At 45.7% G+C, this 12,775-nt stretch overlaps 1 protein-coding gene across 1 annotated transcript in view; it reads left to right on the top strand.

The window, feature by feature from the left end:
* zeb1b (zinc finger E-box binding homeobox 1b) overlaps positions 1-12,775 on the top strand; it is a 58,649-nt gene that overhangs the window by 31,950 nt on the left and 13,924 nt on the right. The window contains exon 2 of the mRNA XM_069667190.1: positions 5,930-6,085. Within this exon, the coding sequence (XP_069523291.1) occupies positions 5,930-6,085 (156 nt within the window). The remainder of the gene's footprint in view (positions 1-5,929; positions 6,086-12,775) is intronic.

Here is a 12,775-nt window from a genome sequence, read left to right on the forward strand (position 1 = left end):
AAACATAGGTTATGAGACAAGTGTAAACTTGGTGGCCTGGGAATAGCTGTGGATGTGTGTGTGTGTGTGTGTGGTGTGATCACACCCTCCGGTCCCCACCGGCCCACCTGGCCTTATTTAGAAGAGCTGAGAGGAGCCAGAAGCAGCAACTCTCTGAGGATGCCCGGTGTAGCAGAATGCGTGGCTCATCACGGAGCTCATTAGCCCCGGAGAGAAATAACATCGTCCGTCGCTGTGGTTCATAGCCAGAAAAGCCTGTGACTCCCCCTGAGTAGAAATAGAGTCTATTATGTGGTGTCATTTAGGTACAACAGCACTATAAGGACTAACTGTGAGTAATAAAAGCACGTGGCAGGCAAAGCACATAATAGGCAAGGATTAGTCATTTTCTTTTTGAAAAGCATTCCTCTCTCTCTGAGGCTCAAATCTTTTTTGCTTTTCCTCATTAACACCCCCTGACTTCCTTTACACTTCAGAGTGTCATCATGCAGATTAAGAGAACAATAGCCGCCATTAGCATTAGTGTTATCATGGAAAGTGCTCATCAGATGGGAGATGAGTGACCCGCGGAGGCCCATTAGCTCACGTGCTAAAACCTTGATCGTCATCATTAGGAAGTCAAGAGCCCATTGTCTTCCAGCTCACCTCTGCGATGATTCCTGTGAAGAGCTCTGCTCCACAGGTTGTCGAAAGGCTTTTGCTTTGAAGGAATACTCTCTAACAATTGTCTGTGTTTTGTAAGTTGCCTGAATATGTCAATGGAACATTTTACGTCTCTAGTAGTTGTGGCAGAACTGCTTCAAAAGTGACTAATTCTCAGGACTACTCGCACTATTTTTACCTCACATCCATACTTCTGCTTCTCTGCCCTCTCACCGGCTCACACAGAGCAGTGAGTAAGAGACATTTGATGTTGTTTGGGGAGTTTTTGGATATTGTTGTGCTGTGTATCTATGGAGATTCTGTCCAGGATATGACTGGTCCGAGATGTGACTGTGCCGCTCTGGTATTGCTGGCAGACACTCGTGGTTGAGAGGCTTGGCATTAACAGCCAGGCAAGTCTAAACTTGTCAGGGAACAGTCTCTTGGGACCCCTAGTGCCCTGTCCAGCTAACTGACTGTGTGAAGGCATACTGTTGTGGGTCCACAGTTATATCTCTTGACAGCCTTCCCTGACCTGAATGGCCTCGCGAGTTCGAGGCAGCCTGTGAACACGCTAAGCATGAAAAATCCCCAATTCTTTTGTTTTGTTATCGCCACTCGAGTTGACCTTCCTGACTCTGTGGGAGGAAGGCTGTTGTTTTAACAAAACCAGCGACGTTTACCTCAGCGCTGAATGGGGCGCCTCACCTTGAGACGGCATACTTGAGGTTTTGAATGGCATGGCTTTGTTTTACTTTGGTTGGAGCTGGGTTTTTTGTAGTGGTTTGCTTCCCTGAGAAAATGGCATTGCAGAGCCACAAGGGCAGACTGTGTGACGGCAGGGTCTGTACTCTTTGAGGATGCCTGTGGTAGTTCCTCCGCCGCCTGCCTGGCCCTGAGCTCTGAATGAGATAAGTGGCGTACCTCAAAGAGGGAGCTTGAACCAAGGCTAAATATAGAGACAGAAGAGAGGTAGAAGGGCAGACAAATAGTTGCAGCCGTTTACGGTGAGTCAATGCGTCTAATCGCAAGCAGAACAACAGCAGACTTCAGAATATGTGTCAGTCAGTTAACTGAAATCAGTAGCAGTGAGAGAGCGCACCCTTTGATCTGTCTCTTTAAGAGTCAAACTCAGGGAAAAGTGTTTTGGTTGGACATTCCTAACATACCTCCTTCACCTTCTGGTATGGGGCTGTCGGCCTGCACATAAGACGTATAGCGTTGTGTTCCTTACAGATGTCCTTATAGGTAATGAATCAAGATAAAATATACCTTCAGAAGATAATGTGTTTGTTCATAGGATATATATGTTTCTCTGTTGTTCTCATCTAAAGCTCAGCTATTAAGCCTGTCAGTCACACCTTGGGGGCCTCAAAGCGCACAGATAGCTCACTCCCACAGAGGCTGAGATACTGCCGTTCCTATCAGGCATGCCTCTGTGCATGAAAGCAACAAACCAAGCCATCTGCTGGTCCTGGAGCAGTAGTACTCCAAGTAAGAGCCTGACAGATATATTGATCAGCCGATATCATCAGGTCTTTATTGGCCATCATGGATATAACGGTATCGGCGTGTATGTTTTCCATGTGATGCAGAAGACAATGCTTTTGGTGATTTAGAAACGTGCATAATGTAGTTAGTCTAGCTGAGCGTGCTCCGAGCGTATAACATGTATTGTAGTTTGCAATACATGTTATATATTCATGAATGAAGTCATTTGTTTAAGAAAATAGTCTTCTGAGTACGCTTGGGTGGCCTTATTAGCGTAAATTGGTTCACCATCAACATGGGAATGGTTTATTCTCACTCCAGCGCATAAAATAACAATATTGGCTGTAAATTGTCCCCACTAAAATCGATATCGGTAACAGTATTGGTATCAAAAATCTCATATCAATCAGGTTCTACTCTACAGTCATTTTAAGTTCCAGAAATGTGTCTTATTCATCAACCCGGTAAAGATCAATAGCATCAGATAAAATGTAAGAGCTGGCAAGTTGAGCAGAATCTACAAATTTAACCTGTGTCAAGTGATATATGGCGCTTCATCTTGGTGCTGACAGATCAGCGATGATAAGTCTGCAGAGGTGATCCCCCTCCAATGGGGTAACGCTGGGCCTGTTTTGGGAGTAACCCACCCAGCCGCCCATTCCTTTGGCAGTAATTGATACAGCCTGGCAGGTGTCATAACAACACAGCCCTCTCTTCAGCGGGCATATGTTAGTGTGGCTGACATGCACTGTCTGGCACTGTCTTTCAGTAGACCCTGAGAACTTTGCAAACAGTAAAGAGAGTGACGAGTGATGGTGTGAGGGGGAGAAATTGGCTTCAGTCATTAATAAGTTATTACTGGGGAAGGGAACGGGACTGCCAGCTACGACATGTATGGGAATCTGTCGAATATGTTGTTTAAGAGTTTCAACTCTGTAATAGAAATGGTCCACCCGTGCTTACACTGATATTTCTGATTAGTGTCAAGTCAGTTCTTGCTGCTTTTCAAGCTACGTGGATAGCTGTAATCAAGCTGGGACTGAGCTTTCATTGATTGTGTCCTATTTCACAGACCTACAGAGAGTCTCTGTGTGGGAGAGGCTTGTAAAGGTGTGATCTATGGCCGAAAGGTCACAGACTAACGTAAAGCCACAGCCATGGTTACAGGCTGTTATTTTCTCAGGTGTTCACCACAGCAACCTTTGGAGGAGAGCAAACTTTCAGAAGTACCCTTTTTACCTCCTCCACCTACCAATGCTCTTTCTCTCAGCTGCGTAGGAGTCGTCCTCCTGTTGTGTGCTAGCATGCTAGCGCTAATGAGGCCAGCTGTCCAAACGCTCAGCCGGTCAGCCAGAAGGGACCGCAGCCTTTGTTGATGCTAGGTGTTACATCTCCTGTTGGAACACACAGTTTTGTCTCAACACCGCCAACCATTTGGCAGAGAGAGACCAATCTTTGTTCACCCCCCACACCACCACCAATCCTCTACTCTTTCTCCCACCAACCTTTGCTCCACTTCGCAGCTCTAACTTTTATTGTCCTGCTGACGGTTGCCTCCTCCCGTCTGTGCGCACCGGCACATTGATTTTTCTCTCCACAGCTTTATATTTGATCATTTTCTCTTGACACTGCTGGCGGAGAGTGTTGCCTTTGTAATCGCTGACCTCAGCTCCCCACCTGAGTGGCTGTGGCCCCAAACAGCCTCTAAAACTCATCCTAAAGCAGCTTCTGTTTCAGAATGGAGTGTTGCACCCCGTTTGGGCTCCTGAATGAACAATACATCACCTGGCAGAGTCGCTGTGACAGAAGAGAGAGAAAGGGATAGGGACAGAGGAGGAACAAGGACACACTGGTTTATACAGTCTCACAATGCTATATAAACCCAATTAATTACACGTTTATTTGAATGAGATCGCAGCTTCAGAGCTCCCAGGTCTGCAATTGTTCTATCGGCCGCCTGTTAGGAACTTTAAATAGACCACAAAAGATGTGCGTCACCCCTGACTGAGCTGAATGTACCTCTTGAAAACTACAATATGGAGCGGTCAAATCATGTTTCAGAAAAAAAACAGACATTATGGAGTGAGAAAAAGTGTCAAAAGAACCAGGTTGACAATGAAATAGCTCTCCTGATGAACCCCGATAGGATTTCGCAGCTGCGGCACAGCAGTGTCGACCCTGCGAACGACTCGCCAAATAACAACGCTGCACCCTCCTACTCCTCCACCCCCACACCACCGTCCTCCCGCCTCCCGCTCAGCCTGAACCCTGCTGCGCGTCGTCAGAGTTTGTGTGAATACCGACCAGTTGTAATGACCCGCACAATGAAGAGAGACAGGGAGAAACAATTCTCATTGATTGAAACGGAGGATCATGATTCTCACAGATACGCCTCCTGAGCAGCCACTTCAGAAAGAGGTGGGCGAGTGGGGCTGGGGTGAGTGAAGGTAGAGAAAAAAACTGTTCAGGTGCTTTGTACTGGCAGTGCATATTCAGAGAGTGAATACAGGTGGTGTGTGCGTGTGTGTGCGTGTGTGTGTGTGTGTGTGTGTGATGTGAGATAAAGTAGCTGGAGAGGTAGTTTTCAGCGCTGCAGCCTGGGCCCTCTGCTGACTGGGCTGCTCTCACTGGAGAATTGATTTGGCCTCCGAGAGGATCTGTAGCGCTCTCAGTGGAACAGAGGGATGGAGAGGAGGAGGAGGAGGAGGGGGGAGAAATGGAAGGAGAGTGGGTGGAAGTAACACAGGTGGGATTGAGAGATGGAGGAACTGGGTGGAAATGAAAAGAAGACACACACACACGCACGTGAAGCAGACAGTCAGTCAGGAAAATTTACTCCCCGTAATAACCCTCTCTGTAGGCCGGCTGTCTCTGTGTCTCCTGGCTCCTTCAGCCCATAACACTACCGACCAGGTCACACTGACTCCCACACAGCACACACACACACACACACACACACACAAACCACTTCAGCCTGCCATCTAATGATCTCACACACCAGTAGTGTATGTGTGATTTTTCTCTGTTTCTCTGCAACACACAGCCTGCTGTTCCCGAGTTTGTTTTCACTCTTGATTCATATCTTTGTCGGATTTTTTATTTGCATACTTTCACGACAGAAAGGCATCAAAACCGTCAGTTGTTTGTTAATAGCCCTCGACTCACTCTGCTGTTAGTGGCCTTCTGTTTGAGAAAGTTCTGATGATCCGTTCTCTAAGTCAGATCCAAATTCAGACTTAGAGTTTATGACTTCAGACTTTTTTTTACATGCTAAGGCTTTTTCCTTTTCACAGATAAAGAAATTAACTCAGAAATATGATCTAAGAAAACACCTTTGTTTACATCTGTTTCAGGGATGGAAAAAAAGGGAAATTATTCTTCCAAAAACATGTTTTTCCACCTGTTCTTCAGTCAAAAACATAATTTAATAAATAAATCACGAGAATTATTTTTCCTCTTTGCCTCTCAGGGCTTCCGTACACTTTCCTTTCAACTGTTAAAGTCAGACTGTGGTCTATTTAACCGGTGTACACCCCCCACCCTCTCCTCCTTCAACCATTCCCTTTAATAGTTTTGACATTTCAATGACATTGTACACATATTTAACCTCTCTGACTCACGGCCTCTCACATTAAGTGCTCATAATTAAGAGGCACATACATGAAAAAAATCTCCCATTATCTTTATCAAGGATAAAAATACTGAGTGTGTGTAACCTCTTCGCGCCCCTTTAAAGAATAATTTACACAGTAGACGGAGCCGTTCTCACCTCTGTCCTCCTTGTCTCCCTGCACAGTGACGAACTACAACAATGTGGTGGAGAACGGCTCAGAGTCCGATGACGAGGACAAGCTGCACATTGTGGAGGAGGAAGGCAGCCTGGCGGACGGGGCCGACTGCGACAGCACCCTGCCAGACGAGGAGCACCCCAGGGAGCGCTGCTGGGACGGAGGTGAAACCAGACGCACGTTTAACATTATCACACATACTCGCATTGAGTCATGCAAACACACACCTCATGTTCCCACCCAGCGTTTCCACAATGTTCTGTGATATGTGCTCTTTTCTCTAATGTGGACAAATTCAGCAAGAGCTCATTTAAAGCGACGGTAGGCGACTTATTTTGGAAGCATTTTTAATATATTTATTGAAATTCTCATTACATGCCGACTGCAATAAATTCAATCAGATGCTTAGACAAAAAAATCCTGCACCTTTGTCCCTTTGTCCAGTCATTGTGTTCAGACCAATGACTGTATATATAGAGATGAACGACGCGTCTCCATCTGCTCTCATTGTACGAAATTGAAGCCAAAATAGCCACCCCGATGGGTGCTGCCATCTTGCGATAGTAACGTCATTTGGAGTTGCGCAGTAGAGATCAGCGGGTAGAGCTGTCATAGCCACTTCCGCTAACCAAAACACACCGACAAAAACACAGCAAGGATGGACTGACGTTTCCTCTCGCCTTTCCTCCTCTACTCTGCTTATCCGGAACAGATCGGCTGCAGGAGCCCTATTTGTCAACAGAGCTGTCAATCATCCTTTTTTCAGCATCAAATAACTGATTAAAAATAAACTTGTCAGAAAAATGAACACTTTGACATAAATCAGCATGATAATAACTAACTATAATGACAGAAACCATGTTTGAGAAAAATGTATTTGACGTGTATTTAGATTTTATAGTTTGACTCATGTCCTATCTGTTAACATGGAGGAGGCGGGCTTTATGACCTATACTACAGCCAGTCAGCAGGGGGCGCTCAAAATGTTTTGGCTTCACTTTTAGGGAGCTGTCATGTCGTCCATCTTTTTATACAGTCTATGGTTCAGACTACATGGAATAATTGGATGCCCTACATTCTCTTCTGCAGCTACCTGCCTACTTGTTTGCACTCGTTGAGCATGAGCAGACAAACAAAATAAAGCCAGCCAGTTTTCCTGGCTGGATACTTTCATAATCTAGTTCTCCAAAGTTGCCAAGCCCAGATATAATCTCTTTTTTTTCTTCTTCTTAAAAATCTTATTTTCCTAGAATGTGAAAATGATGCCACTGGGGGATAACAGCACTTGAATCACTACTTGCCAGAATATTTTCTTAGACATGTGCCAGTTTATTAAAGCAAGGCAAAGAAAAGCTTTGATGCTACGAGACTCATTTAAATTACACATGCAGATTTTTTTTACATCACTTCAAGTATCAAACTTCTTAAGATGTATATTTTTACAGCGAGTGTCTCCTTGGCAAAGTGTCTACGAATTTGATACTCCTCCTCTCTGCTCAGGATGAGAACGTTACTTACAAACACCTGCAGCACATGAATGCAAATGTGTCATGCAGCCTCTTCTTTCTTATGAAATCTATGGTGTTGCTGTTGCTGTTTCGGTTTGACCTCAGCTGACGTAATTCAGGATACGTTGAGAAACGTCTTACTGACATCTGTGCACAGTTAAGGACCAGGCTTTTGTCTCATTGTGAAACACAGAGAGTGAGGAAACAGGTACTACACGTGGTGGGTCTCAAGCTAAGGCAGGAAGCACGTTATTAAACAAAGACAATGCCAACAGAGGGAGAGACCTTCGAGCACAGAAAATAGACTCGCAACCAAAGTGCTTTATGGCACTGGTGGGCATTAAAGGGGCCGCCGTGAACTTCTCTTTACCTCAAAGCGCGTGGAAGTGACATCAGAGGCAGCCTGCCGCCACAGGAAGGGCTGATGTCACCCCCCCCTTTTCTGTCCAAACAACAATTGCAGGTGCTGAAGGATGTTGGTGTTTCAACCTGGACTCAAGGCCTCCACGCTGCTCTCTTAACCTCTCTACATGTGTATAAATCTGTCTGTGTGCATTTGTGTAAGTTTCAGGTCCTGTGCCAAGTACAGTATGTACTCTAACACTGTGACAAGCGCTTATGTACTGAGATATTCAGCCACAAGAATATTATTATAGGGTGTTGCTCCTTGCAGGTTTTGGCTGGATCGTACACGGCTGAGAGATGTGTGAGGCTGAGGGGGGGGGCTCTGATTTAGCAAGAGGTCAAATTAGCACATGCAAAAATTGTCCCGCGACCTATTACTTTCAGTTTAGGGAGGGATTTTTGAAAATTCCTCTGCAATGAGCTGACCTCAGTCAGTTTCAGTTGCAAGGTTTCGGTTGCACACGCACATTGTGCATGCTAAGACCACAGACCTGTGCACAGTGTAGCCACCTATTCCCCAGGCCATGCTGTCATTTTCATCGCTGCTCTCCAGCTGTACCTCTGAGCATAAAGGGAAAGTTGGAGGAAGAATAATGTCATTGGTTTTGGCCTCAGCTCGTGAACATTAAACACTTCAAAGCATGAGTTACACTGAAACAGCTCAGCGCGCTGGCTGCGCTCCACAGTTATGCCTGATCAGGCATATTTTCTTTTGCCTTCACTCATGCACACACACACACACACACACACACACACACACACACACACACACACACCTCTCACTGTCTCCATCCCTCATCTCATACATCATACACACTCGGCTGTCACTCTGGATCGGACTGATGAAACGCGGAGAAAGCCGCAGTCCTTTAAACAAACACTCTTCTCCCGTCCCTCATCCATTCATCTGTTGGTTTCACTCCCGAGAACAGAGAAGTCTCTGGAGCAGCCTTGAAAAGTGACCACCACCCACTAATCTTCTCCTCAGCGCAGCCCAGTTTGCTTCAAATTAAAACCTTGACACCCCGTCTCCTGAGACTGCCGCGCTCCAAAAGTGGAAGGTGGTTTTTCTGCTCTTTGCCATCTCTCCCCTCCTTTCTCTTTTTTTTTACGCTCCTGTTCCCTCTCAGTGCTCCTCTTGTTGTGAATCATTCCTCTTGATTATACGGTATCATGGGCCCCCTGCTCGCTGTCATTACTCATTCACTCCTAAATGATTATGTAGTGGTAGAACAAGCCGGTGTCAGTGCAGTAAACTGCAGCCTGCTCCACTCTCAGAACAGGCTGACTAACTCAGAGAGAGGAAAAGGTAGAGAGAGCGTTGACCGGGGAGGGCTTCCTCTTTATATTTGATGGGTTGTAAAGCTTGATTACATCTCAGAGAAGGGGCAGGGCCAGTCTGGAGAGCTTTGATAACCTGATGTTGCACTAAATGACGGTGAAAGGGCTGTGTTTAACTGCATGGAAATGCAGCCACTAGAAGTTGTGATGGCTGTTTTTGGAGTGTGTTTGATGGCACTAGCATGACTGCTTTATTCCAGCCTCTCCCACACAATGACACTCACCATGTCCTCACTGCTGGCCTGACAGGCAGTGATGATATTTGATGTTCCTTCGACTCCGTTTGGCTCGTTCGTGCAGCAGGAACACCTACATTCCTGCGTGCCTGATGTCACTGAGCAATGTTAAGCCTGAGCCACCCTTCTGCACAGGAAAGGAGGAATCTCCAGGGAGTTGGGATGATTGTCCAGAGGAGACACAAAGTACAAATTCTAGATAACCGAGGATAAGCAAACCATCACGGATTTGGAAATACCTCTCATGTATTCTCCAACTCACCTCCTGTTGATGGGAGATAAAGTGTAACATCTTTACAAACGATTGTGGAGTATTTGAGCTGTTTATGCAAACCCCTATCGCTGATATGTCTCTCCCATCCAAGATAGGATCTACAAACAGGTCTGGATGCACGACCGCAGGAAGCAGCGAGGGTAAAGGTCGCACAGGACAGGAAATGCAACATGGGAAACTGCTGTATAATGTTGCAGAGACTTGGGAGGATGATAAAGGAATGAGGCAGAGGGGAAAGGGGAGAGTGGGTGGTCTTGTTCTAAGCTGTGTTGTTACACTGTAAAACAAATAAGAACCACAACACTACTTATTTTAGACCAAAAATGCAACAGAACGTCCTGCTACAGCCTCTCGGGGCCTTCATTCTGGGGTCTTTGAACTGATTTTCCTCTTGTGCAGTGGTGCATTCACATCCCTGCGTCAGCACATAAATGGCCTGTGTGATGTTTCATGTCAGGGGAGCAGCCTGATAACACGGGGCCGCCTCAGAGAGGCTGGGAACCCTTCTGGCCTCGCTCTGTACTTAACAAAGAGCTGAGAGAGACAAACACACACACACACACACACACACAAGGAGTGAAAACAACAGCTTGTCATACCTTTGCACCACAGAACCCCCCAACTGGGACTCCACTTCACACACATGCTCAACATTTAGTAGCCTGGAGGTGCGTTTGAATGTCTGGATGCTGCCTTTGAGCAGGGGATGGGAGACGGACAACATCACATCAGCACTTCACCACATGTAACACCTTCTCCAAAGAGCCATCAGAACTGTGATAAATATGAGACACTAATTAAAAGAGTTTAACAAGTTGGAAAATTATTTCATCTGTTGCCTTTTCCTACACTTCGACTCTCTTATCTTTATGACAGCAGGCCGCTTGCTTAAATTGGCTCAAAGAATGGAAACAGGCAACAGCTAGCTGGTAGGTGTTTTGTAACCTGACAGAGCCCGTCTAGCGGCTTTACACTGTATCCAATGGATACACTACACTAAGCTAAGTGGCTGTTGTCATTCGCTTTACATAAAAATGGTTAATCAGCAGTTTTTGAACCAGGGTTAGGATGTAAATAAACAACCGGTACAAATTTCTATAGTATATTTTTCCAGATTTTTCCTGTGGTATCATGTCTTACATAAATAAAACACAAAAGTAACAACAATAACACAGACAAATTAACTGATCAATGCAGCAGTAGACCAGCGTCTGCCATGTGTTGCATGGTAATATTAATGTTTTTGTCAAGGGAGTCTGGTGCTGAAGAGAGCGATGTTTTTTCTGGTTTATATAAAATGATCTTAATGTTACAAAAAAGGCCTTTATCTAAGTCGTTGTGAAGTCGTTCGTCTCTGAGCCGATATCGGAGGTAGTTACAGAGGAGAAACAGCGGAGCCGGCAGCGGCGTGTGTGTATGTATTTGAAGCATGCGCTGTTTGTTTACACCTCGCGTACGTTTTGCTTCCGCAAAACCAGAACGCTGTGTAAAAACACACACTGGGGCGGCTTTATGTCGGCATTGCTTGATTCAATGTGACATGGCAAAGGCTGCATGACGGCGGAGCTCCGTTACAGCGCTGAGGCGGAACCGCAGTGTAAAAAGGGCTTAGAATAACAATCGGAGCCCTTCAGTGTCTATGAAAAAACACTTCGTCTAATGGAGCGCATTTAAGATTACGTTGCAGCCCCTACGGCCCGTTTTCAAGACTGCCAGTCATTCCCCTTTAATGTACAGATGTGAGAGAGGAATCAGTTTTCTTAATTAACTGTTGAAAAAAATCTGTGTTCTCAAAATGTAAAACTATTTCTTTAAGATGCTAGAAAGTTTTGAAAACACAGTGGGTGTTGTTGGGGTCATGGGAGAAAGGCTGTGTGCTGTGTGGGGGTGAGCGGCCCTCAGTGTGTTCCTGACCCTCCACTGCATGATGAGAACTCCTCAATTCAACTTTCTCAGCACCTGCTGTTGGCTTCTGCTCACATACATACACATGTACGCCAACACACAGCGTCTATTATCTCTCAAAGATTTTTCTTTTTTTAGGGCGGTCTGGTCTTTAATAACCATAGCAACAAATGACTGCGTGCATTGTTTCATGGCTTTGTTAAGGTGCACCAGAGGAAGCCAGAGCAGGGCTGTATAAGAGTACTGGTATTCACTGTGCGTCTGTGAGTCATGAAGTGCTACACCTGTTCCCATCTCTGAGGACGGCACAGCTGGCCCCGTCTTTCAACACACACAGTTCACAAAACACAATCCTCAAACCTCCTGTAAGCAGGGGGAGAGTTTAAATCAATCTGTAGAACATCTGCACAATGAACACCGGCACAGTATCCACAGTAGCCTAGCTTTGCTTTTAGCTGATAGCTCGGCTTGTAATTATCGTCTGTAATGATACACAAAGGCACACTAGCATATCCATAGAGGAATAATGCTCGGTTTATTCGCAGACACACTATACTTGGTTCCGGTATCCATTCAGGAAGCTCGGGGAGAGCAGGGACGGAAAGAGGGGAGGAAGCTTTGTGCATCCTAAACTCCATCCTCAGGTTACACTTCCTATAATCCGCAGCTCGGTAATTAGCCCTCGTTAGACTAGCTAGCCGGGCTCGTGTGATGAGGAGGAAGAAAGCGCTCGGCTCCCACATGCCGGCTCTCATTTGCTGGGATATTAAGCACAGTCTGAAGGCCAGGCCTCTCCAGAGAGCAGCGCCTGGTCCGTGTGTGACATCAATCCGCTGCAATACTTCAGGACAAAATACATCACCTAATTATCAGTCACAGTCTCAACAAGTGCCTTACCTAACATTGTGCATAAAGGCTTGTAACAAAGAGCTTGTGCTCGTACAGTAGCCTGTGGCCTTTGATGCTAATTAGTTTCCTCATGCTATTGTGAACAACAGCATTCAGGATGTTTAGTTTATTCTCCTGGCTCCACACGGCTCATTCCCGGCTGGTGAGCATGTCACGATCAAGGGCTCAGACTGTAATATATACTGTATGTACATAATGACTCTGTGACATTATTGGATTATCACCTTACACGTACAAAAGGTTATGTTTCATGTACACCCTGCGTCAATAGAAAAA

This window comes from Semicossyphus pulcher, unplaced genomic scaffold (assembly GCF_022749685.1).
Source record: "Semicossyphus pulcher isolate SPU_LCO1_2020_fin unplaced genomic scaffold, fSemPul1.0.p SCAF_18, whole genome shotgun sequence".
NCBI lineage: Eukaryota > Metazoa > Chordata > Actinopteri > Labriformes > Labridae > Semicossyphus > Semicossyphus pulcher.